This window comes from Onychomys torridus, chromosome 13, assembly GCF_903995425.1.
Source record: "Onychomys torridus chromosome 13, mOncTor1.1, whole genome shotgun sequence".
Lineage (NCBI taxonomy): Eukaryota > Metazoa > Chordata > Mammalia > Rodentia > Cricetidae > Onychomys > Onychomys torridus.
This window is the reverse complement of record NC_050455.1, coordinates 63314676-63341418: the sequence shown is the minus strand read 5'-3', so window position 1 is coordinate 63341418 and position 26743 is coordinate 63314676. Positions and strand designations below refer to the sequence as shown.

General features: G+C 47.1%; 1 protein-coding gene across 1 annotated transcript; it reads left to right on the top strand.

Moving 5' to 3' along the window:
• Positions 1-2711: 2711 nt before the first annotated feature.
• Positions 2712-24311, top strand: Lipg (lipase G, endothelial type). The gene is made up of 10 exons (XM_036205080.1): positions 2712-3064; positions 6742-6920; positions 8519-8698; positions 10112-10223; positions 15440-15661; positions 16657-16899; positions 17516-17636; positions 18740-18958; positions 21586-21690; positions 23445-24311. Exons 1-10 carry the CDS (start codon positions 2968-2970, stop codon positions 23464-23466), a joined length of 1500 nt encoding a protein of 499 aa, XP_036060973.1. The 5' UTR covers positions 2712-2967; the 3' UTR covers positions 23467-24311.
• Positions 24312-26743: the final 2432 nt, after the last annotated feature.

Below are 26743 nucleotides of genomic sequence, written 5' to 3'. Positions count from 1 at the left end.
ACTTTCACTAGAACTGGACAATGTTTCTACACTGATCCTGGACTTGCAGTTTCCAGAACTGCAAACATAAACAGCTGTTTAAAGCACTGTGTCTGTGCCTGAGCTCACTAATACAGCTGTAATCTAGGTTTCTGGGAATACCTACATATCTGCATTGTGGCTCTGGGAGGCAAGGATGGCCCCTGGAACATTCTGAGTCCCTCAGTCCTGTGTTTTCTTTTAGTAGCTGCTCCATAAACACCAGATGAGTAAGTCATTTTCTTAGTTGTAAGTAATATAAACAGCCCTGGATAATTTATGTGAGAGAACTCATTACTGGGGCATTGAGTAGCAGCTGAGCAGATCCACCCAAGCAGAAGGACTCTGAAGAAGGTGGCACACCCAAGCCGCTGTGTACACTAGTGGACACTCCAAGGCCGCACCAGATAAGTAGAGCTGCCCCTTTCAGGCTCATTAGCTTCCAGTTTAGTCTGTTCATTGACGCTGAGTTGGGGACCCATGCAAGCGAGGTTAAATGCTTGCTTTGGAAACCGGGCTCTTAGCATGAGGGGATCCACCCCCTCTAACACAGATGCTGGCTGCCCCTAGTGAATGGGTAGAGTCCTTTACCCTGGTAGCCTTTGCAATCTTGGCTGCAGCCCAACAGAAGTTTCCACCGAAAACCTTTCAGCTGAAAACTCCCCGGGAATGTACGGAGAACCGCAACTGATACTCTGCATTGTAATGCTAACATCGTAACCTTTTAAGGTGCACTGAAACTTCTCACATTGTGTTTTAATATGGAGACACAGGAGGGCGCTCTAACCAACTAGCAACGAAACTTCAATTCCTTGTCCGTTAAAAAAAAATCGATGTTGATTTTGTTGAGCCTTTTTTTGTTTGTTTGTTTATTTGTTTCACCAGGCAGGATAAGCAGGGATACTTACTTACCTTAGGTTGTCTCACTTGTGACAAAGGTCCCCAAGACACACCCTGCATATTGTTCAGTTAATGTTATTGGGACAAGGGCAATTTAAAAAAAAACGGAAGAGAACCGGAGCCTTGGGAGAAGGCTTCGTGAACTCCAGCACTTATGCACTCTTGATTGTTCTCAGCTAGGGGAGGCTTTTTTTTTTTTTTTTTTAAGTATTTACTTATCATAGGCTAGCCGCTGATTTTAGCTATAAAAAAATCAGCTTGTAGAGCTTGCCAAGACTCATATCTAGAAGACAATATGCCAAGGCCAACCCAAGGCAGGAGAGAGACTGAGGCGACCTACACAGACGCAGCTAGTCCCGTGCCTGTTTCCGTCTGTTAAGTGCAGGTGGGCACCTGGCATGCCCTTGCAGTTTGCCAAGGGAAAAGGCTGGTGGGAGGGGCCAGGAGGGCGACATTAACCATCCCTTAGATTGCACCGGGTTTTATACTCAAAAGATAAAGCCAATCTACCTGTTGTTCATTGGTGACAGCATACATGAGGGAGAAAATGTGCTTGTCTGGCAGCCAGAGTCACAGAACAGGACCTACTCGCTAGGGCTCGATTTCCTCACACCGGCCCCTGCAGCTGGAGCGCTTATCTAGGGGAGAAGGGGCGGGGGGCTGCTGCTGGGGTTCCAGGTGCGGACAGCAGAGCAGTTTTCCCTAGCTGAAGGAGGCTGGATGGTGACGCTCAGCTCCGAGTCGGCGGGTTCCAGGCGGCTTTGCGCTCAGGGTCTCCCCTGGCTGGATGTGCTCTGCCACCTCCGGGGACTCAGGAACTCCGGTCCTCTGGAACTGCAGACTCTGGTGGACCACACTTTCATCTGCGTGCAGCTCACAGCCAGGAGATCAGATTAAAGAGGGAGAAAAGGATGGAGAAAAGGGAGGGGGATGTTTAATTCCACTCACCAGGAAGTTGGGCGCGGGGCAGAGGTTGGGCCACATGTTTTAGATCTTCCCTGGGCTCACTTTCCCTTCCGGAAAGGTGGCTGGTAGCGCTCCAGTGACAGGAGAGCGCCTAACCGAACTAAGCGCTTTTCTCTGAGAGCCAGTTAATGTCCCCACGGTCCCCAAGCCCTAGGAACTGCTATCCCCTTACTTTCGGGTGAGGAAACGGCCTTGGAGAAGTTGGGTGACTTGTCTGGTTGCCGCAGCTAATAATGAAATGAGGTTTTGGAAGCGGGGTTTGTGTAACCCTAAAGAGCAGGCCCCAGGGCGCAGCTCCGGGACCTGACCAGCTTTTGTCCATCACGCTGCTTGCACCTGGGGCAAAGCTGCAGGGGACAGAAAGACGGAAGAAACGAACATGTGGCTTTCCCCATCCCGACCCTCCGCCCCGGGTGCGGAGAGACCATCCCAGCGCTGGCTGGCTTCCCACCTTGAAGAGGATTGACCTCCTGTCTCCAGAGATCTCTTCCCCAGGGGGAACATCATTTTTTTTGGGGGGGAGGAATGTCCCTTTGTGGGATACTGCGGGCGAGCGGAGGATCTGGGAGTCCAGGAATAAAGGAGGAAGCAGGGGTGGCTAGAGTCGCAGCAGCCGGTGGACCGGGCCAGCGACGTACTAGTCCATCCCTGCGGGCGTCCACGTGGTGGGTGTGTGGCACTTCATTCAAACTTTGGGGAGTTCTCGGTTTGGCGTCAGAGGTATAACCAATCAGCGTCCCGAGACGGGAATAAATTATGCAAATAACCATCTGGCGATGGGTCAGATGACTCGAATACTTTAAAAAAGTACCTCTCCCGGAGCTCGCGGTGTGACAGCGGCGAGCCCCTGCTTCACCGAGGCTCCGGGAGAGGACCGGTCGGGCTGGGCAGCCTGTCCTTCCACCGGCTTCTTTTCCCCCTCGCCGCGCGCAGCGCTACTGACCTACCAGGTTCTCCTCCAGCCGTCCAGCCCATCACTTTCTAGCCGAGACCAGGCTGCCCACTTCTAGGCTCGGGAGGTTTTGTGGCTTAAAAAGAAATACAAAAGAACCTGTTTGAGAGGAGGGGGCGTGGCAGGGAAGGATGCGAAACCGGGTTCTCCTGCTCTACTTCTGGAGCGTCTATTGTTGCTTCGCGGCGGGAAGTCTCGCAAACTTACGTCCCCAGGGGTCGCTGCGAGGTAATGTGCATTTATTTTTATTACCCTTCTCCCCACTTTCCTGCGCTGCGCCCTCATAAGTCCTGCGGACCCTTCTTCGGCGCTTCCAGGTCCCAACGAAATCCTTTCCCACTGCGCTGTGTTCTCCTCCGAGTCGGAAGCCACTTGTCTTGGCGCTTCGGATGAGAGCACCCGCTAGCAAGCCATCCCGGAGGCCGCCTGCCAGCAGGGAGGGTACGTGGGCTAGAATCCTTTCTCTAGCTTCCTCCCACTCCCATTAATCAGCGCTGTCCGGTGAGCTGAGCTAGCTGCTTTCCAGCCTCACTTAAATTATACCACGTTTTAAACCTTGTCTTATCTTTGGAGGCTGGAGAGGCCAGAAAATTCTTAGAGCTCTAACTTCCGGTGGTTCTCCCCCCCCCCCGCCCCTTCATTAACACTTAGGTGTTTTGGACATTAAGGTGGCTGCGGCGTGGCGGGCTTCAGATTGATAAGTGCTCGTAGGGGACATCTGGTTTGTAACTTTCTCCCCAAATAATCTTCCCTCCTCTGCCCATTCCTCCTTTCTTCCCCTTCCTTCTAGCATCCTTTTTCCTCTTGTGTGGTTCTGACACTTTCACTGGAGGCAACCTGCCCTGGTGGAGTGAGGGTGGGGTCATCCAGAGCCAGCATGGGCTGGTTAAGCAGTGGAGGGCCCCAGAGCTCTTAAACCAAGGCCTATCATTTCATGTAGTCTGCAGAATCGCGCGCCAGAAGCTACGAGTCCATGTTAGTTTATCCGCACGTGGGAGCTTAAGTTGGAAGGAACCTGGCGGGCGCGGGGAGTGGGGGGTGGGGGTGGACGGGGGACGGGGAAACGGGACGGGACACCTACTTTCTCCTAGTTTGTTTCCAACTTGAGTGTTAGCTAGCTAGAAGCGTGACCTGGGGTATGGTGGCATCTCTAGTTCTTTTCCTGAAGAATGCTGAAGTTTCTGTGGTTCGTATTATTCAGGCGGTGGTGCCATTCATTTGAAATGTATTGCTGCGTTCTAGTACCAGGGACTCTTGATAGGGGGGAAAGACAGCGAAGAAAAGACTAGATGGCAGTCTCTAACCTTGCGGGACCTAATCTCAGCAGTGGGAACTAATAAAAGTATGTAAATGGTACTCAGAATGAGGCAGGAAAGTGAAGCCGAGGAGGGAGTCTTGGAGCGCTGCTGAGGGCGGTACCTTTTAATTTGTGGTCTGGGAGAACCTTATTCTAGAACTTGACCCCTCAGCAAGGAGCTGAGAGAATGAACCACAAAGACATCTGGGCGAAAACAATCACAAAGGCTCAGAAGCCAAAGTGATCCTGGCCTTAAACAGTAGGAACCAAGGTGTGGGATCAGAGCAAGCCAGATGCCAGGGTGGTTCTCCTTGTCTGTGCGTGAATTTAGCCTCGGCTCCCTCTTAGGAGGCTAAGAGCTCCCTTTTCTTCTAACCCACCCCATCTGCTCTCTGTGAGAACGGCTGTCCAGGTTGGAGAACTGAACTGCTAACGTCTGTACCTCAAATTTCTGCCAGCTGGGGATTTAATTTCACGACAGCTAATCCGTGTTCTGATCATGTGTCTTTGGGGGCCTTTTTCTGGATTTTATCCCTCTTATATCTGGCGTATGTCTCCAGCCCCCTGTATCTGCTTGTCCCATCTCATCACCATCTCCCCATAGCTGTGGGTTTCCTTTTTTTTTTTCTTTCTTTCTTTCTTTTTTTTTTTTTGTCTAATTCTTCCTTTTCCTCCTTTTTTTCGGGGGGGGGTAGTGTCTCATGTAGCCCTGACTGGGTTCAAACTCACTCTGCAGCTGAGGTTGACCATGAATAAGCATGGGCCACCACAGCTGGTTTACGAGGTGCTGGGGATCAAACTCCGTGTTTCGTGCATGCTAGGCAAGCACTCAACCAACGGAGCTACTTCCTAGCTCCCTTGGGTGTCTTTTCAAAACTGGAGATTAAATCTATGGCCTTAAGTGTGTACTCAAAGCACTCTACTATAGAGTGACGTCCCTAGCCCTTTACAACTATTATTATGTACTAGTATTTGAAAATTTAAAACCAGGACTCAGTTACTGAGACTTGCCTTCAGTTCATTCTGTAGTTCAGGCAGATGTAGTTTCCATCTTCAATCTTTCTGCCCCCGGTCTTCACAGTAGCTGGGATTACAGCCTTGTGCCACCAGAACTGGCTTGTCCTTCTGTTCTAAACTCTTGGGTAAACAAAGCTCCTGGATGTTCATTTGGTATCTATCTCCCTGTGCCTTCTGGGTAACAGGAGAGTACACTCTTTCCCCCTAATCCGTTATCAAGAGAGGCTTACTAGGATGACTGAATGAGAGACAGTGGGGATCAGCTAGAGATTATCTTAAATGACAGGGCCTACCTAGTGTCACATGGCCATAGTGCCCTTAGTGCTATGTCCCAGGAGCAAGTGTATGTAACAGAGCGCTGGAAGGGGCAGCTTTGCTGTCGTGAGGAATTTTCCCATGGCTTCAGCTATTCGACTAACAAACTTGGTGCCTGTTGCAAAGAGCCCTGGGGATGTCTAAGGTCTTTGAAGTAAGCGTTGGATCAAATTGGGAATGCCAGAGAAAACTGCTTGTACCATGGGTCAATACCCTTTTACCTCCAATTGCAAAATCCCCAACCTCTCAAACCTTGGAGGAATTCTGGGAAGCTCTATGGAGGGAACCTGACCTCACATGCTCTCCACACCTCTGGTGGCAAACCCTGGTAGAAAGCTATTTGTAATCCCTGCATTTTTGTCTGCTGTAGAACGTGAGTTACCCTATGTTTCTCTGCAGAGATATTAGTGCCTTTGACCCAGGGGGGATACCCCAGACTCTACTGGGGCTGTCATGTACTATGTGGTTTTGTTCCACAATGCTGGCCATCTTCCTCTGATGTCACAGTCACTCCCTCTGCCAGCGCCTGCCCATCCCCCAGCCTTGCTATAAAGCCCAGGTTGGCCTGGGATTCACTGTCACCCATGCTGGTCCTCTTGCTTCAGCCTCCCAACTGCTGAGATTACAGGGTATAGGTGCGAGTGAGCCACCAGGCCTATGAGAGAGAGAGAGAGAAAGAGAGAGCATGAACTCAGGTTTACCTGGAACTCTCTCTCTAGCCCATGCTAGCCTAGAATTTACGTCATCTTCCCTCTATCTAGCTCTGCCTCAAGAGTGCTGCTATTACAGGCATACACTATTGTGCCTGGCCATAAAGTTTTTTTTTTTTTTTAAATATGAAAATTTCTAAATTCTTGGCTTAACAGTCTTAAGTGTTTCAGGAAAAGAGAACCCACGCTCCAAAGGTAAGGATTTGAGGGAGGGAAGAAAGGAAGGGAAAAATCAGTTTGGCAGGGAAAAATAAAGTAAGAAAGATAGCTACTTATTTCTGAGCAACAGAATTTAGTTCAAATGACTGATTAGTACTCACTGAGGATAGTTGAGACATCGGATTTACAGTAACTTCAGTTATGTTCATGGCTACTTCATACCGTAATTTTGCTACTGTTATGAATCGTAATGTAAATGTCTAACCCACAGATTGAGAACTGCTGTCTAAGAAGGCAACTCAGTAGTTGTAAAAACTAAAACCCAAATGATAAGTAATTTGCTCAAGACTGAACTAGAAGTCACTTCCCCAGCCACCGGGAGTGTTTACCCTCTTCTTCCTCCCCAGATGAACATAAACCCACTGGAGGACCAGCTACTGTCAACCCCCCTGTGGCTTTTAACTTCCGCACTTCTAAGGACCCAGAACATGAAGGGTGCAATCTCTCCCTCGGTGACAACCAACCCTTGGAAGACTGTGGCTTCAACATGACAGCCAAAACCTTTTTCATCATTCATGGATGGACGGTGAGCCCAGGAGGGGGCTCTGCAGCTTTTTATAACATTTGATTCCTTTTGTTTTGGTCAATTAAAAAGAATAGTGGTGCTTCCAGACTCCAACCCTCTCTCCCCCCTGTCCTTGTGGGCTGCTTGTATTTCAGACAGCTGTGAAGAATGTAATGGGCGCTTCTCAGAGGGGGCAATCCGGACTCAGCAGGGTGGCATTTAGTGCTGGCTCGCAATGGGCTTTCAGAAAGTGGTTCTCCTGAGGCCTGCAGCCCAACTCCCTTAGCTCTGAAGGAGCTCTAATTATACTTAATTACATTGGCCAACCACTGCCTGGAGGGGGCCCATCCTGCTCTAAGAGCAGAGCTGAGCTGAACTTAACTGGCTGGGAGAATCTGAGGGGCCAGCTGGCCTGGCTGGCTGGCTTCTATTGGCATGCTGCCCTCCTGTTTGCATAGAGATGGCCCCCGTTTAAAGGCACTGGGGCTCTTTATGTGCCCTAGCTGAGCAATTTCCATTGAAAGGCCCATGACAAACTTAAACAAAAAAGGGCTTTAACACTCAGCTTCAGAAACTCTTGGCCAGCAAGGGATTTGTTCATTCATAGAATGACAGTCTGTAGGAAAATGGTACTATTAAGTGAGCAGGTTTCTGGCTGACTAATTGGGAGGGGACGTTCTTCCTCTTAATGATGAGAAATTCATATCCGTTACATTCTTGCTGGGTCTTTAGGTCGACCATCCACAGCTGGGGTCGGGCTTGGAGGTTGGGAAGGTAGGAGTCTACCTTCCTATTGTGAATGAAGGGATGACTGAGGGTCTGTCTTCTCTGTCTTCATCCCTCAGGACACAAGCAGGATTGCACATTTGAATTTCTCCAGGGCCCTCCTGTCAAAATGCAAATACTAACTGCTTGTAAGCTTACAAATGGGGAGCATTCCAGAAAGTTCTTTTGTAATGTGTTTGGAACTTGGAATGGTAGTTTCCCATAGAAGCAAGCTGCAAATAGTGTTTGGGTTCCCAGGCTAAGCACAGAAATCTATTTATTTGATAATGTACGTGTGGATAGGTTTACAACTGCTTCTAGTCACCATGTATAATGTTGTTTCTGTGGGAAAATGTGTTCTGAGTTCTAATTTGGGATTCCAGGGGTGGATTTTTCTTATGCTGGGGTCAAGAGGATGGCAGGGATGGGTTGTGGGAAGGGGTCATTTGTTAACTTGGTGTCTGCTTAAGTGACAGTGTGTTTCTAAGGGAGGGGCTAATTCTCCAAGGCAACCTTCTCGAACTCCTTGAAGGATGGACCAGGCCACTTGCCTGACTGTGACAGGGATTCAGACTAACCTCATGCCATTATCACCACCAATACCCATGTAATAGAGTAGGGTAATGTAGCATAGCACACGAGCTGTGAAAAATTTGATGGGACACTGGAGATGTGAAGAGTCACAGGGAAAGAAAGCATCAAGCCTTTCTGCCTTTGGCTGACTTGCACACGGGAGAGTCTACATTTCCTCAGCAGCTACTGTGAAGGACCAGTCAGATGAAGAGAAGGTCATGGGATTTCTGAAGTCCAGAAGGAGCATTCAAAGAAAAATAATCTTCCTGTTTTCTTTGCAGATGAGTGGTATGTTGGAAAAGTGGCTGTATAATCTTGTGTCAGCCCTGCAGACAAGAGAGAAAGATGCTAACGTAGTGGTGGTTAACTGGCTGCCCCTGGCTCACCTGCTGTACATAGATGCAGTCAATAATATCAGGATGGTGGGACAAAGAGTGGCTGGGATGCTGAACTGGTTGCAGGTAAGCAGAGATGAAAAGGAGCCATCTTTCATTAGGCTTTCTTTCCCCATTTCATTTCTGAAGGTAAGCTTGCCTTTTCTTTCCTTTTTTTTTTTTTTTTTTTTTTTGAGACAGGGTTTCTCTGTGTAGCTTTGTGCCTTTCCTGGAACTCACTTGGTAGCCCAGGCTGGCCTCAAACTCACAGAAATCCGCCTGGCTCTGCCTCCCGAGTGCTGGGATTAAAGGCGTGCGCCACCACCGCCCGGCTGCTTGCATTTTCTAAGGAAATGTAGAGCACATGTTGTTACTGTGAACTTCAAGTATGATCAGAATCTCCAGCATTACAATTTTTGCTAAATTTAAGTAGTGCATGAACTACTTCAAAGCCTGTTTCAGAGCCTTTTAATGATTGATAGATCTCTGGATTTTTCTGTTACTTTATTTGCTGTAAAAGAAAATTGTCTTGTGGGAGATTAGTTCCTGACCTTAGAAGCTGATGCCTTTAGGGTAGTTGAGAATGGCCAGGAGCCAGGGCCTGTTTTCCATCTGAAGGAGTCACAGACTGCCGCTCTTGCCTTTGGAGGGTGGCTGTGGGAAGGCATGCAAGGAGGCTACTTCAGATAGACCATCCACTGCGTTGTTTAAAACAGTGTGTGTAAAGCAGACCTTGAGGTCTTGATTTACTTTTTATAAGTTAACCATTTTCCTGAGCCGAATAGACTTAACGGGCAGGAGGGACATGGGGTCTCCTGGCAAAGTGACCCTAAATGTTGAGCATTTCCAGCCTGACTTTCCTTCCACTGGGGATTCTTCTGACTCCTGGGAGAATCCTGGGCAAGATTTTCCAGTGGTACGTCTTTGCTCTGGGGTGCTGTAAACTGTGTTGACTGAGCTAAGGGTCAAAGCCCCACCTCAGCACCCACCTCCCCGCCTCAGCTGAGTACTCTGGAAGGGGACACTGCTCCAACTGTGGGAGCACAGGTAGCTTAAGGTGAGGAGTCAGAAGCTTCTGGGGGTACAGTAGAGGTCAAAGACCGGCAGGGAGCAGGTCACTGCGGTCATGACTGGCACTTTGGTCTGCTGAGGGTATGGTGTCTTTTGACCTCTACATGGATCCATCTGCGTCCTCTGAATACTGCCCCAAAGAAAGGAAACCTTGTAGGAGAGCTTACAGAGGAAAGCTTAGGCATGCCTCCTGCAGTCCTGTCTTCCCCACAACCCTCATGGCATTCAAGTGCCACCAAGTCCTGGAGAAACTCCCTCCCTGGTGGACCATCCATATTGCATGTCAGTAACACTGGGGATGTTACAAGGAGTCTATGACTGTGACCCCTGTGACCCTTCTTCTATTATGATGGACAAGTTGAATTGTTGGTGGCCCTGGAGACTCAGCACTACACTCTTCTACTCACATTCTTTGATGACATGTTGCAGGAGAAGGAAGAGTTTTCTCTTGGGAACGTTCACTTGATTGGCTACAGCCTTGGAGCACATGTGGCTGGATACGCTGGCAACTTTGTGAAAGGAACAGTGGGCAGAATAACTGGTAAGGTCTGCTTCCGCTGTATGTTTATGAGTCATGTTAGCCAGGCCTTTCAGGTTTTATCCTTCCTGGGAGAAATTCAAGGTGGGGAAATCTTAAGGCCGCCGAGCAGTAGGGAACACAGCTTGGAAACCACGGGTCTAGTTCAAGAGGTGAAGACACAGGCAAAGGTGAGTCAGTTTGCTCAAGGGTAAATAGCTAAGAATGAAAGAGCAGAGGCCTTGGCTTCCACGCTTCTGAGAGTATTCGCTTTTGGTTCACCCATGAGATTCCAGAGGTGAATGGTAGAGTTTGGTTTGAATCCTGCCTCTGGTTTGTACTTCATTAACCAATAGCTTCTTTCCAGTGTTAAGGTTGCATCTTTATCGTGACAGTTAGTGTTTAAATGAGTGGTTGGATTTTGTAATTAAAGACTTTTCTAATATTGCTATCCAGGAACTCAACAGAAAAACTTTTTTTTCTATATTGGAAATTGCATCATAGTGATTTTTTAAAAAATTTATTTATTTATTATGTATACAGCATGTATGACTGCAGGCCAGAAGAGGGCATCAGATCTCATTACAGATGGTTGTGAGCCACCATGTGGTTGCTGGGAACTGAAGTCAGTACCTCTGGAAGAGGTCAGTGCTCTTAACCTCTGAGCCATCTCTCCAGTCCCATAGTGAATTTTTAATGCTTGTTTTTGGACTAAATTATTTAATGATTATAAAAAATGTCAAAGATCCTTTATCCATTTTTGGGATCTTTAGGTATACAAGAGAGTGTCCTCTACACAAAATTGTTGATAAATTTGTTGGCCTGACTTTTTTTCTCCTTCCAGCATTTTTAAAGGCATTCACCCCAGCTCCCTCCAATCCCTAATATGCTAAGAAAGATGGCTTATATTGCTTTCTGTTGCTATCACTGAATGGCACAGATTGGATAAGTTATGATGCATAGGAGGCTTTTTTTTTTGCTTCCTGCATCTTTTTGCTGCATGATAATATTATAGGGGGGTGTCACATGATCAGATAGAACAGGTATGCTCACTTAGGTCATTATTTCTCTTATAAAACGCATCATGTTGGGAACACCAACTTGATGACTTTATCTAATGTTAATTATCTCTTAAACATCTCACCTCCAAATACCATTCACATTTGGATTTGGGATTGTTTTTCCTGTCTATGAATTTTTCAGGGAGGATACATTTAAGCCACAGTCAGAGAGTATCTAGAAGAAAAGGTATGACCACTGTCTTTCCCTGTAGTGCTTTTATTTTAAAATAGGACTCAGGTGGAAAGGAGTCTAATAGGTGTGCCCACATAGAGTTAATAGGCACACACACAGAGTCTAATAGGTGTGCACACACAGAGTTAATAGGTACATACACAGAGATTAATAGGTACACACACAGAGTCTAATAGGTGTGCACACGCAGATTAATAGGTGTGCCCACACAGAATTAATAGGCACACACAGAGAGTCTAATAGGTGTGCACACACAGAGATTAATAGGTATACACATAGATTCTAATAGGTACACACACAGACATGCATTCAAACTCTTTTAGTGCCAACAAGTCCATCCAGCATAGCTTGAGAGCCCTTCTTCCTGAATTGTAGTGTGCTGGGCCTTGAATTGTCCAAAGGAGGTGGTGATTGTGTGGCCATTCTCTAGTGTTCCAGAGCCAGGCCAGCTGGGTGCAGATTGCAGCACTCATGTGGTCTCTACCAGGGCCAAGGTCCAATATGTCCCTGGTAACAAGGACAAATCAAAGATTTTGCTTTTCCTTGTTTCCAGTCTGAAGTGAGATAGGGCTAGCTAGGGAGCTTTCCAGTTCTTTTGGCTTGTTTAGGTGGTAGCTGCTGAGGAGAGACCCTCTGGTCTGTGGCCAGCTGAGGATCTGGAGGAACGCTAATCAATGTCACATGCAGCAGCCCTCAGGTCCTGACAGCAGGACCTTCCCTCCCAGCTCTCTGTGGAGCAGAGGCCTGGCCAGTTGCTTGCTCCACACGGTTGTGGGTGTCTGATGCAGGTAGGCTGTCTCTATGTCTTCTTTATGCTTTATTCTCATGAGAACCTGAATGATAAGAGCTTGGAGCCCGCAGCTTTGGTGTGGTCCTTAGGGAGTGATGCCACAGTGCAGAGGCCACAGGGGTCCTTAGCTTGGGGCCTACTAGAGATCTGAGTGCCAGTCTTGCTTGGCTGGAGGGTGTGGGGTTTGCTTGTGGCAGATAGCTTAGGAAGGCAATCTGTGGTGCAGTAGGGAAGAGGTCCTGCATTCCTTAGACTGAATTTGTGTCTAGATAGTTATGAGCAATAAGCAAGTGGGTGGATTCCTTTAAGAAATATGAGTGAGGTACATTCTGTGCAGGCTATAGGATAGATGCCATTTAATTCAACTCTCATGCACATGGCGCTTCCTCCGTGCTATCTCTAAGCCACACAGTAACCTTGCAGCTTTCACAGTTGGGGGAAGGAGGCCTGGATGATTAAACAATGAACCCAATATCTTGCACACTATAAGTAGCAGGTCTGGGATTCAGTCCAGGTTACTAGGTTGCAGGGCCTGACCTTAGCTACTATCTAGCAGTACAGATAAAATATATAATTAAAAACTCGATTATGCTACTTTTCTCCTGAGCTTGTGGGCCAGGGATGTGTGGCACACAGTCCAAGCAGGGAGCTGGGTAGGTGAAGGCCCCACACTGGCCTGGGAGGCCCCCTCAGCTGGCGGCATTCCTCCAGAACAGCTCCGTTTCCATGGAGCTGCCCGTCTGGTGGGGACCTTTGTTTGTACCCAGCAAAGAGCCCCTCTCTTGTATTGGTTGCAAAGCATAGTGTTCCCTTCTTCTTCTTCTCTCTTTTCCTCTTCGGTGCACATGGTGAGAGGCAGAGGGATGATTCTATGTCATACTTTGGCTCTTGCAGTCTATCCAGTAGGTCACTGTGGACTATTCTGGAAGGGCACACTATCATGCCATCTTTCTTTTAGTCCTGGTTAGGGTTGAGCCCTAAGCAGCCTGGGATCCCTTTCTGCTATGGTCACCCATAAAGTCACCCAAACTTCTGTAACTTTCTGGTTTTAGCCTCCACCTGTTTCCATGAGTAATACATCCTGGGTTATTCACTCCACACTAAAGCAGCTGCCTTTGTCCTAAAGTCACTCTCTCATGTGCATGCCTGCAAACTCACTGTTTCTTGGTGCTGCATTTGGGGAACATGGTTCTGTTAACTATTGCCTCCTTCTAAGACACAAACTTGCTGGGTATTGTGACCTTTGCTTTAATCCTAGCAGAAACAGGTAGATCTCTAAGAGTTCAAGACCAGCATGGTTTACATAGTGAGTTCTAGAACAGAGACACACAACTGGACAGAGGCCAGGCCCCTGCTCCACAGAGAGGTTGGAGGGAGGGAAGGGCCTGCTTTTGAGACATGAGGGCTGCTGCATGTGGCACCGATTAGCCTTCAGCCAGCTCCCCAGGCCCTTGTCTCAACAATTCAAAACAAAATAAACAAAACACAACAAAACGACATAGTTCTTGGCCATATTACCTCCAGGCCTTGGTGTCTCTAGACTGGGGTCTCTCCGTCTGGGAAGTAACATTATGTGGGTCTGTGGGGATTTGAGGTGTGTATGTGTGTGTGTGTCAGGGCCATGTGGCACATTTTAGGATGTTTAGCTGTATCTCTGGCCTGTCCTCAGTAGATGTTGTTAGCTCTCTTACCCATAAGTGCCATAAACAAAAATTTCTCCCAAAATCACCAAATGTGTCTTGAGCACAAAAACACTCTCAGCGCCCAACATTTTTCTTGGACAAAACAGGGCCCATCCTGTGTACATCTTATTTCTTTTCTTTTTAAAAATAATTTATTTATTTTTAACTTTTCTGGGCATTGGTGTTTTAACTGCATGTATGTCTTTGTGAGGGTGTTGGATCCCCTGGAACTGGAGTTACAGATAGTTGTGAGCTGCCATATGGGTGCTGGGAATTGAACCTAGGTCCTCTGGAAGAGCAGCCAGTGTTCTTAACCTCTGAGCCATCTCTGCAGCCCCTACATCTTATTTTTTAACTCTTTCCACATTCTTTTTGTGTGTCGGTAGAGCAAAGAGCCTTCCTGGTTGGGATAAATCCAGTTTGTATAATTAAAGCTTGATAATAAACATAGACAAATTCTTACTCTCTTAATTTTTCACACAAATGAATTGAGGCCTGAGGTTACACTTCATATATGATCCTGAAGAATAGGAAAAAAATGTCAATGTCTGGTCCACAAGCAGACTTATAGAATCCCCTGGAGTACCAATCTACATTTCTGTGTGTGTGCCAGCCCCAGGGGGCCAGGGACTCAGAAATCTATACTTACGCTTTGAGGGTCTGTTCATGATTTCTTTCTTTAAAACAATGTTTTCATATTTGTATAGTCCAGAATGAAAAGACAGTGTTAAGTCTCACACTGCTGTGTATACTTGACCAGTTCCCTGCCCACCTGCTCTCCTGATGCATCAGCACAAGGATGATTAATGGCTTGGGAGTCCTTTCAGTGTGTTTTTGAGCTACATGGTAGAATCCAAGTTTATAGCAAGCTCCTTCATGTGATCTGAGCAGTCCAGCGCAGGAGAACCAGTGGCCCATGGAGAACAGCTTTCAGGTTCAGCACGGAAGGTGGGGAGGCAGAAAGTCTTTCTCACCGTGGCTGCAAAACAGAAGGCATAGTGAAGTCTGGTGTTTGGGTTCACACCGTGTTGAGATCGGAGATGCCTTTCTCATCTGTACCTGGGCCTGGGCCCTGGCCTGAGTCATAACAAAAGGCAGGGGAAGAGTAAGTCCAACAAACCATCCTGTTTGGGGCAGATAGAGTTCTGCTGTGGAAGGTGCCTAGGGGTGATGACTGGGATGCATGGCTTAGGTCAGGAGGCTAGTTTTTAGTCTTTACTCCTGTAGTTCCCTAGAAATCTTGTGGTCAGTATACTGGGCTGGCTGAGGCACAGGGGCTTCAGCAAAAAAAAAAAAAAAAAAAACATGCTGGTTCTATGATTATAGGACGTAATTTCAGTGATGACATCTTGGGTCAACCACATAGGGATTCCTTATTTTATTTTATTTTTTTCAGTATCTAGATTTGGCTGCTGGGCTCAGAGAGCATCTTCATTCTGCATACTTGGACCCTAAGTCAAGACTCAATACCTTGATGTTTCTGACTAAGTCTACCTTGCCTTTCTTCGCTGCAGGTCTGGATCCTGCAGGACCCATGTTTGAAGGGGCAGATTTCCACAGGAGGCTCTCTCCTGATGACGCAGACTTTGTGGATGTCCTGCACACCTACACTCCGTCTTTCGGCTTGAGCATTGGGATTCGGATGCCTGTGGGTCACATTGACATCTATCCCAATGGTGGTGACTTCCAGCCGGGCTGTGGATTCAGTGATGTCTTGGGATCTATTGCATATGGAAGTGAGTTTGCACTTGATCTGCCTTGCGTCTGACTCACTCTATCCATCTTCCAGAGCTGTGAGTACAGCCAACACAGTTCAATTCGTCATCCTCATCTCTTCCCACAGTGCTGAGTCATACAACTTGCCTGTTAACATTCACCTGCTTGCTCATGCTTTCAAGTCACAGTTGTTATTGATTTTTTTTTTCTAGACAGGGTTTCTCTGTGTAGTTTTTGGTGCCTGTCCTGGATCTCACTCTGTAGACCAGGCTGGCCTTGAATTCTGCCTCCCAAGTGCTGGGACTAAAAGGGTGCGCCACTGCCACCCGGCCCAATTTTTTTGAGACAAGATCTCACTATGTAGCTCCTGCTGGCCTGGAACTTGATATGTAAACCAGGCTGGACTTGAACTTACAGAGCTCTGCCTCCCACTGCCTCCTGAGTGCTGGGATTAAAGACATGCATGTGCCACCATGCCCAGCTTTAATTTCTGCTGTTTCTACTCAGATAAATGTTAGGACTTAGTGATTCTACCACACAGCTGCCCTTTCACACTCTATTTTACTTCTTTTCTTTTTTCATTTTTTTTTTTTTGAGGCAGGGTCTCTCTCTATAGTCTCTGCTGTACTGGAGTTTGCTATGTAGAATAGGCTGGCCTCGAACTCACAGAGGTCCTTTTATTTCTGCCTGGGAATGCTGGCGATAAAGGTGTGTGCCACTACTCCTGGTCATCTATTTTACTCTTAGTGTATGAACTCTCTTCTCTCCATTTCTCTGAGTATGTTAGCATCGCCTTCCCTTACAGAGTAGACAGTGAGACGGCTGGAATGGTCTTCAACTTCTCGGTGTGTTAGTAAGAGTTTGGGATGCCACGGAGCCTATGTTAATAATCACACACCACCAGCCTCAATAAACCTATCCCGGATGAGGGATACAATGACTACTGACGAGTGAGCGGTGGGATCATCCAGAAGTGGTTCATTCCCGTGTGTTCTCTGTCTCCCTGTTTCCCCAGCAATCACAGAGGCGGCGAAATGTGAGCATGAGCGAGCCGTACACCTCTTTGTTGATTCTCTGGTGAATCAGGACAAGCCGAGCTTTGCCTTCCAATGCACAGACCCTAACCGCTTCAAAAAGGGGATCTGTCTGAGCTGCCGGAAGAACCGTTGCAATAACATTGGCTACAATGCAAAGAAGATGAGGAAGAAGAGGAATAGCAAAATGTACTTAAAAACCCGGGCTGGCATGCCTTTCAGAGGTAACTGACCTTCAGGCTCCCAGGTGCCCCTTGGTCTTTTTCTTCCTTTATACTTTCTTGTAGAATAGGCCGTGTAGCAGCCTAGGAGCTGTGGTCTATGTAGCAAGTTATTAAAAATCAGATCACATTGTGCATGCCCTAGTAAAGTGGTTCCTTTAGAAATCCAGGGTAAGGACCCCTTTTGTGATGCAAATACTACCCCATAAATATCAGTATCAATATCTCAACATACTCTGTTCATGTTCAACAGATGGGAAGCAAAGTGCAAAGAAGATGGAAACAGTAGTTTTTACTTCTATAACCTGTTTATGATATTTTGTGAGACAGTTTTTTATGTATGAAAACCTTGAGACCCAGAGAGGTCTATACCTTGGTCCTTAATTTAGTGTCACACAGTAGAAAATAAATAGTCTCAAGTCCCCAAACATTTGACCCCAGCCCCCAAGTTCAGGGTACTTCTTCATTGATTTCCTATGCTATCAGGTAGAATAAGACCAGAGCCCAGCTAAGGCTAGATGGGACCAACAGGATATTTGTTTCTAAAATCCAGTGTGCTGTGTGACTTTTGAGATGACAATCGAGGCTCACAAAGGTCTTTGTTCTGTTGTTCATACAGTTTACCATTATCAGATGAAAGTCCACATCTTCAGCTACAAGAGCAGTGGAAACATCCAGCCCACCTTCTACATTACCCTGTATGGCAGTAACGCAGACTCCCCGAATCTGTCTTTGGAAGTGTAAGGGTGAACATTCTTTGCATCTCTGGTTCAGGATGGAGAACTAGTTAGTCTGAGAAGGACAGAGTGAGGAAGAAGTATGGGAGAGTCAGGTCGGCTTGCCCAGGAGAAGAGCTGGGTGGTTCTAGCTGGCATCTGTATCTCCTCTTTCCTTTCTTCTACTGTGTGTTCTCCTTCAAGTCCTTGACTCAGAGGATTTCAGGGAGGGAAGCTCCCAAGATGAATCAGCTGCATATGAAACTGCTAGATCAGCCGCACAGAAACCGCTGTTTCATCTCAGGCAACGCCTGACACCCGAGGCTTTAGGGACTCGGGAACTCTATGAACACCATCCCAGGACCTTCTGTAGTGATCATCTGTGGGAGGGGTGCATGGAGGTCTGGAGAGATTTGTTGAGTTCCCACCAGGCACAAAGCATCCTGCCAATCGATGTTGTCATTGTGAAATGGCAGAAATATCAGAGCCAGGTATTGGCAGTGCAGCCTGGATCCCAGCACTTGGGGAGGCTGTGGGAGGAGAATTGTGAGTTCTGGGACAGCCTGAGGAATGCAGTGAGATCTTGTCAACAAACATAAGGAATAAAATAGGAAGGGAAGGAGAAAGAAGAAGAAGAAGAAGAAGAAGAAGAAGAAGAAGAAGAAGAAGAAGAAGAAGAAGAAGAAGAAGGCGGCGGCGGCCACTGGAGTCATACTTGTATGGGCTCAAGGTCTGGAAGACAAGGATTGAACATCCACAGTTGCTAGCATGATGTGGCAAGGCAGGGATGGGAGAGGAGGCAGGAAGAGGGGCAAGGAAGAGGGAGGGAGAAAAGGAGACTGCCACCTCCGGGCTGAGGACCGGCAAGGTGAATTTGTGCTTTCTCTTTTCTGCTCTTCCTTGGCACTGTCACTTAGGAATTAGTGGCACAAAGGGCTAGCTGCTCAGGAATGACTTTGATAAGAGGTTAGGTGCTTTAGGCAAAGTTATCTGTCAGCGTGGAGCACAACTCAGCTTCCTGGGTGGGCCTTTGAAGTGGGGATATGGAGGGCATGAGGTGGGCGGATCATGCCAGTTTCCCGAGGTGGGAGGGGAATGGGACGAGCTTCTTCTCTCTCACCTTGCAGGGTGGAGAAGATTGAGCTGAATGCCACCAACACCTTCCTGGTCTACACTGAGGAGGACTTGGGCGATCTCTTGAAGATCAGACTTGCCTGGGAGGGGATATCTCATTCCTGGTACAACCTGTGGAATGAGTTTCGCAGCTACCTGTCTCAACCCAGCAACCCCTCGAGGGAGCTGCACATCCGAAGAATTCGTGTCAAGTCTGGGGAAACCCAGAGAAAGTAAGTTTTCCTTTCCTTCTTGGTCTTTGTGAGAGGCAGGCACAAGGTCCTTCTGCGTTTCTTCCTTTGTACGAGTACTATCCAAGGCCCTCTGCCACCAGCTAAGCTTCCACTGTTTTTGCAATGACTTCTGGAATACCCCCAGACTTCTGGAAACTGTGGTATGTCCATCTTACGTCCTGACCACAGCCCTCTGGGGAGGGGGGGGGAAGGGACTGTGTGGAGTTCAGTGTTTGTTCTGTTTGCCGGGACTTGTGCTGGTGCTGAGGAAGAGGTCTTCCCCTGGACGGGGCTCTCTGTGTGTGCTGGATTGAGGGGCAAATTGGAGCATCTGGACGCACAGGTGAAGCCTTCCACGAGACTACCCTTCCAGAGCCCACTTCTCAGAGCACTGTCTCCTCCAGCGGCTCTGAATCACGCTGTTCAGTTGGAGTTTTGGCTTCCACTAGCCAAGAGCTCCCCATGGTGTGCCAGCTGGCAGCCTTTCATTTCTTTGAACCCCAAACTGGGAGATCCAGACCTTTATAGATCAGCTCTTGTCACTGTGCCCTAACTCTGCCAGGGAGGGCTCAAAGCCAGTGAGGCTCTGGAGGCCTTCCTCAGGAGGGGAGTGATTTCCTCCCGGACCTCTGCAGTGACCACCATCAGCCTCAGGCTGGAGGAAGCAGCCTGCATCCCTTTTGTCTTTTCCTCTGACATTTGATCCCAAGATAATTCTTCCTGTGGCTTGTTTGTGTCTACTGCCCTTGGCCAGGCTGGCAGCAGAGGGAGCGAACTGGCACTTTGGAACCTTCCGGAGAGTCTAGTCTAGGACCCTGTGACTTGGGGATTTTTTTTTTTTTTTTAAAGCTAGGAGCTGTTAGAACCTAGCCTGTGATCTCCGTAATTGTACCTGTGTTATTCCCCTGCTCTCCTAACTGCAGCCTGAGCCGAGAGGTGTGATAGCAGAAACACAATCCTCATTATAAAATATTTCAGATGTAGTGAACACTCATTACATCACCATCAAGACTTAACAACTGTACGCGGTCTCCCAAATGGTCTTCCCGTGGAAGGTTTCAAAAGCCGAAGACCACAGAAGCATTTGCAGTCAATTCTGTGTCCCTTCCTCTGCCCATAGCTCCCCTCTTCCAAATCAGATAGAACGAAAACTTTGCAATAATTAACTAATGGGAATGTGCTTCCTTCCTTCATGTTCTATGCCCATTGGCACCTTTGTTTATATCTATTAGCAGTATGCAGGATTGTTTTAGATGCATCTAGATTTCCCATGATTGGGCACACTGCTTTATCAGTTGGTTTTAAACGTCCAGATGTCTGTGAAATGTATCCGCTAACTTTAGATGTAGTCTGTTGGGGGTTAACTCTCCGGAGTGGTTGGACTAGTTTTCCTTCTTGGCCCTACCATCATGGCTTCCCCCTTTTGCTTCCTGTCCCACGGAGGGACACTGTTGCCATTCAGGTGGTGGCAGGCCTTCTGGCATTGTATGAATTTGTGTTTTCTGATTGTGAGTGAGGTAAGCTTTCTTTTTGCAGGTTTATAAACATGTAGGTCCGAAGGTGCTTAAACTCCCCAGGAAAAGTCTAGAATATGGCTTTTTTTTTCCTGCCTCAGCACCGGGGTGAAGTGTCCTCCACAGTGTTGGTCATCAGTGTGGCAATCACATCACCAAGGCTGTGTGGTACAGCCACAAGCTATTGTCTCCCACAAACTATTGTGAAATGGTGATTAGTAGGCCTTTGATTCTTCCTATGCTTTTGGTTGTCCATGAACTGAACCTTTTTTTTTTTTTTTAAGGATTTAATTTAAAAACTTTAAAGTAAGTGTGTGTGTGTGTGTGTGTGTGTGTGTGTGTGTGTGTGTGTGTAGGTAGGTAGGTAGGTAGGTAGGTAGGTAGGTATACCTGAGTGCAGGTACCCACAGAAGAGATATCTGGTTCTCTGGAGCTGGAGTTATAGGTGGTGGTGAGCCATTTGACCTGGGTGCTGAGAACAGAGTTCTGGGCCTCTGCATGTGCAGTTTGTGCTGTTAACTGTTGAGATGCCTCTCCAACCCAAACCTTTGATTTTGACACGTAGCTGAGTTCCAAGAACTGTTGTTAATGGATAGTTCATAGCAGTGTCTTATAGGGACCTTGAGCATGGTGGTGAGGCTGACCCTTGATCTCAAAACCCCAAAACAGTTTCCAGCAGCATAGCCTATTGTAGAGTAGAACAAAACCTTAATTTTAAAGTTCATGTTGTAAGCAACGACAATTACTGAAGCAACATTCATGTAAAGATACGCCTTTGTACTAAGGTCCAGGGTGGTCAGATTCATGGGGGCTTTGGCAGGGATGGGAGCTTCCAAGAGGTCATGGCCCCAAATGGCAGACAGCCTTTTGGGAAGACAGAGAAGAAAAACAGGAAATGTGTGATCGAGGCTGCATAAGATTGAATCATAAAGCAAGATACATGCTGCAGTCCTGCATCAGAGATGGGCAGTCCTGCATCAGGGATGGGCAGTCCTGAAGGCTCTGGAGTGGATACAACATGCTGAACATTTATCTTTCCCTTTCCCATTTATGTTGAGTCCAGAAAGCACTGTCTAGAGTTTTGGATACAACAGTGGTTTCTTTTTCTCTTAGAATGACTTTTTGTGCCCAAGACCCTAAGAAGACTAGCATCTCTCCTGGCCAAGAGCTGTGGTTTCACAAGTGTCGGGATGGCTGGAGAATGAAAAATGAAACCAGGTAACTCACAAATGGCCACTGACATTTGCAAAACCCACCTGGTGGAGGGTGGGAGACAAGCACCTATGTGAAAATAATAGGAGATGTGAATCTCCCTCTGTCCCGTGCTCTGTCTCACCTAGAGGTGCTCACTGTGTGTGTTCATAGCCCCCAGCATCGCTGTCCCTTTCCCCTCATCTTAGACTCGTGTTTCCTCTGTAGTGAGCAGGGCTGGGAGAAGTCTCCTTTCCCAGCTTCCTTCTGCCAGGCTGCAGTAGGCAGTAGGGTGGGAGGCAAGATGGCTAGATTTTTATTAGATTTTCTGGAAACCAGGTTGGTGTGAGCAAAGGTTAGTGCCCCTAATTGTCCCCACTGTGAGGTACAGGATGGCTTGTGTGTAGAGCCAAGTGAGATGGCAGAGAGGCTGGCTGTCTTGTGTAGTATCACATCGCTATGTGTGGAACTACATGGTTTCAGGTGGAGGAAGGCCCAGGTCATGGTGTGTGGCAATGGGATCCTTGGTGGGGTCCGTCTTATGCCATCTAAGCCAAAGTACCTTCTAAGGATGAGGGTGGCTGTCTCTTTAGCCGCTCTCTCCTCCTGCCCCTTGTCTTCAGCAGAGGACTGGCTGATAATCCTGCTGGGGAATGCTGGGTGTGTGGCATGCGCCCACGCGGTGGCTTACAGAGTCATTTAACGTTATCGACAATCTCAGGAGGCAGAGATTACTGTCCCTGTGGACACGGAGAAAATTGAGGCATGGGACAGTGATCCCTAGTGGGTGATGGGTCATTTTGCATTAAAGCCTGCTCATTGCAGTAGAGACGTTGCACCTGCTCAGATGAAGCACCCCGCCTCTGTTTAGGTACTAATTATTGAGCGAGCCGTTTGCAGGGATCCCCTGTGATTAACCGTCTGCCCACCCAGCGGGCCTGACTGCACCCCCCAGCTGACCTGGCTTCTGTTAAGGAACATCAGCAGACTCTAAGCTTAGTAATCACAGACTTGTGGGGTCTGAAGGCTGCCCCCCTCATTAAGTGCAGGCTCATTGATCTTCCTCTATCATTTTCTTAATTCTTTTTGTTCGTATTTAAGTTTACCTCTTCCAAAGTGCTCCTGTATACACTAATTTCATTGATAGATTGCATACCCTGGAAGGAATTACATAAGGGATGAGGTGCTTCTTTTTCTGTTCTAGGATGCTCTAATTATATAACTTGGCTCATACTTTTTCTTTTTGGGAAATGAGTGAGCCCTTTATTTCCTCTCTAAGGCATAGAAAAGAATAGAACTCTAAGTAATAAAGGGACACTGGGAAGTCATGGCATCCTTAGCTCCAGGCAGTGCCATCAGGCTTCTCTCTTCTGGCATGAACCAGTTCACCAATAAAGACATTGGAGTTTAGAGAGCTCCTGTAGTTGAGAACAGGATTCAGGTCTCTTGACTCACTTGTCCCCTTCCTGCCACAGGAGAATCTTGTATGCTTCTAGATAAAGGCAAAGAAGTTTGATAGTCTTCCTCACACTTGTGTGATCATGTTGGGTGAAGCACACGAAGGCACTGAGTGTGATAATTTCACCTAGCAGCCCAGACAGGCTCCCACCAGTGCTTCTCACAGGGGATCTTTCCATTGTTCCTAGAGGCAAATCAGTAACATGGCTTGTCCATGTGCAGAACACCCAGTCTTACTTCACGTCTCCATAGATATATCTTGGTACAACTTTGTCCATTGGCTGGTGAGTGAGCTAACACCATATTCACATGGTTCCTTCCAGTCCTTTTGTGGAGCTGGCCTGAGGGCCCAGGAAGTCCCGAAGCCCGAATCCACCCACACCCCACTGTCCATGCACATGGAGGAAAGTTACCGGTGAAGACTCACTCGATGGAAGACCTCAGCCTTGACGCTGGAGCCCCGGGAGGATTCACTCGCTGGGCTCAGCTTGTTTCCACTGACAACTGTGACTTCTCCCAGACAGGCTGTGCCCTGCTGAAGTTCCAGCTGATGATTCTAACTCCAAACTTTTCTTGACCCCTCAGGAAGCTGTGTGAGCACTGGAATGTCCAGAGCCCCGGTGCACTCTGGGCCACTCTCACTGTTGCTGGGTGAGCCCTGGCTTTGACCAACCACAGGGAACACAGGCTCTGAAGTGGCTCTGTGTGGAAGGTTGGCGGATGCTTGGCCTCCTGGAACCTTAGTGACAAGTCTTTCCCTTAAGAGCTGACTCATATACCACAGTGACAGACCTGTTACCTAGAGAAGGGACAATAGATGAGGCCGATGCTAATGTCCTACTGTTCTCCCATGCCAGACTGATGGATCCTGGTTCTATCTTGGGTGTTCCATCATCTTCCTAGCTCATCTTCTGAAGCTCACACTGTTGGCCTTTCTCTTTTTACATCATTCATGCTGTGATGAAGCAAACGTTTATTGGGCACTTCCACTATTTAGCACAGGGAAGTAGACACACGACTCAGCCTTTGCATTTGGAGCCAATGGGATTAGGATCTCTCCCTCAGGTTCACTGGCTCATGAGTATGTGTGTGCTTAAAGACAGGCAGGGCTGAGGGGAGAGCTACAGGCTAAAAGAGCTGGCTGGGGCTCTGAGGTTTTCATGTGTCATTTTCTCTAAGGGCCGTGCTTGATCACTATTAGAGCAGTAAGCAGAAAATCATGCATGGTGGCCTCAGTGGTGGAGCAGTTTCTGCTGTTTAGGGAGCTTGACAGTTTTGTGTGTGTTCTACCTATCTGCTGTCCAGAAACCAGCCGCCACAGACAGAGCTGGCATTAAGGTTTGATGTGTCTTCTATGAAATAGCTTGCTTCTATATCAGTGCCGTCTCTGCGTTAAGCTCCTGGAAAGAAGCCTCCTGTTCTAGATCTTAATGTGAACTAATAAATGTGACACCCGAGACACCCTTCTGCAGTTTCTAGACAGCTTGCACATGCACCTAATCAGAGTGCAAGGAGCAGGACAGCTATTATTATTCTTGTCTTATGAAATCAAAGCTTAGGGAAATTCAGCCACCTGCTTAGACATAGATGTATCAAGGTGGTGGGGGAGCCATGCTGAGGACCCAGTGAGGTTTCCTGGAGGCAAAGTTCAGGAAATCCTTTCTGCAACTCCGTGAAGATGTTTGCAACTATTTCCTATCAGTCTGTTCCTGATGTGATAAGCAGTGAATAGCTATCCATAAAATTCAAACCCTTTCATTGATCTACAATCAGAACACCCGAGGAAAGGGTTGAGTTTTTATGGGTGAGCTGTCAGTTGGGGTGAGACAGCAATCACTCTCTGTATTTAATGCACATTCTTTGTATCTGTACTCTACCAAATTTGTATCGCTGTTTAATGCCAAACCTCCGAAGACAAGACGTAACCAGTAGAACCTTAACTCGGAGTGCTCTCTCCAGCTGCAATTGCTTTCTTGCCAAAGTGGAGCTTGTTACTGGCCAAGTATCCTGGTGGCTTCCAGCTTCTGTGTTTAGTAATGGAAGTGTGGAGAACTGAATCCTCTGTGAGTTGTGTATTTATCTACTTGACTTGAAGCCTTGTTTGTATATCTGATGCTTTTTAAAAATGCTTAGACCACTATTTATTTCTTAAGTGTATATAATGTATAAAGACAAATATATGACTAGTTTTTACTTTAAGATTAACCCATTTCAAGATTTAAAAGAAGTTTAATAGTAAAATAATAAAAACTATACAACTCTTAATTGTCTGGTAACTCATTTCTTAAAATTGGAAACAATATGGCTGCCCAGATCTTGGACTTGATACATAATTACTTTAGTGTAAGATATATTCTCAATTTGATAGTCATTGTTAGCAGGAAATGGACAACTTCTTTCAGGAATGGATGGGGAGAAACGTTATCTGAAATTGCAGCAAAAAGACCTGGGGTGGACTTTTTTTTTTTTTTTTTTTCTTCTCCTTTTCAAAACAGGGTTTCTTGGTATAACAGCCTTGGCTACCTTGGAACTCACTCTGTAGCCCAGGCTGGCCTCGAACTCACAGAGATCCACTTGGCTCCGCCTCCCGAGTGCTGGGATTAAAGGCGAGTGCCAGCACCACCCAGCTGAAGGTGGACGTTTTTGAGAACAGGGAGGCGGTGGGACATCAGAGGACAGTTGTGAGCACATAAATTTGGTTGTATTGGCTCAGATGACAGTGTCATAAACTGGGCGGAGCTGATTTCTCTATTGCACTGAAGTCTCTGCTGGGACAAGAGAGGATCAGGCAGGTGGTTTTTCACTGAGCTACCCACAGTGTGACCTGTTTGTCCCCACAGGCCACGGTGTGCCCCTTCAGGTCCCCGTCCAGCAATGGGAAGGGAGAGAAGGAGGAGCCCTCCTCTGGGGCAGACTGACAGTTATGTGAGTCACACAGCAACAGGAGAGGCTGGGGTCCTGCCGCTGTTCAGGATTCCCTCGGGCCCAGCGGAAAGCCTAGTGGTTGGATAGAAAAAGGAAATTGCATATTGCCATCTGTTTACCAGAAATTAATTGTTCTGCCCTGGAGGCCGGGGATAAACCAAGGTGCCATTTAAATTATTCAGTCTTGTAGTCAAATTTTAGTATACAAATTGTTTAGTCATTTTCTTTCTTTTCTTTTCTTTTTTTTTAAGTTAAAGATAGGGTCTTGGTGTGTCTCCTAAGTTGGTCTTGAACTCACTGCTCAGTATGTATCCCAGGACTTTAAGTTTAGGTAGATTATATAAATTTGACTTAATTTCTAGTTTTAAATGTTAAAACACTTTAAAAACATTTTTTAAAAACATTAACAAGATAGTTACAGTTGACTTACTTTACATGCCAGCAATACAGTGCTGCATTAATACCACCAAAACCCAAGGTGATTGTTGAGACCAATAGATCATTCCTCAGTTTACACTCCTGTTGCTTGATTTTTGTTGTTTGTCTGCCTGTATAGCCCAGGCTGACTTAGAACTCATTCTGTGACACACATTGCCTTCGATCAAGAGATCCTCTCTCCCAGTCTCCAAGTGCTACGATTACAGGCATGTATCTTCATACTTAAAAGCACAACCATAACTTATATCAAATCCTGAGT

Excerpts from the sequence above, each read along its gene's own strand:
- Lipg (XM_036205080.1), top strand. The coding sequence starts at position 2,968 with ATGCGAAACCGGGTTCTCCTGCTCTACTTCTGGAGCGTCTATTGTTGC. Across the intron at positions 8,699-10,111 it reads GGATGCTGAACTGGTTGCAG|GAGAAGGAAGAGTTTTCTCT; the intron begins GTAAGCAGAGAT and ends GACATGTTGCAG. Across the intron at positions 18,959-21,585 it reads TCTGGGGAAACCCAGAGAAA|AATGACTTTTTGTGCCCAAG; the intron begins GTAAGTTTTCCT and ends TTTTTCTCTTAG.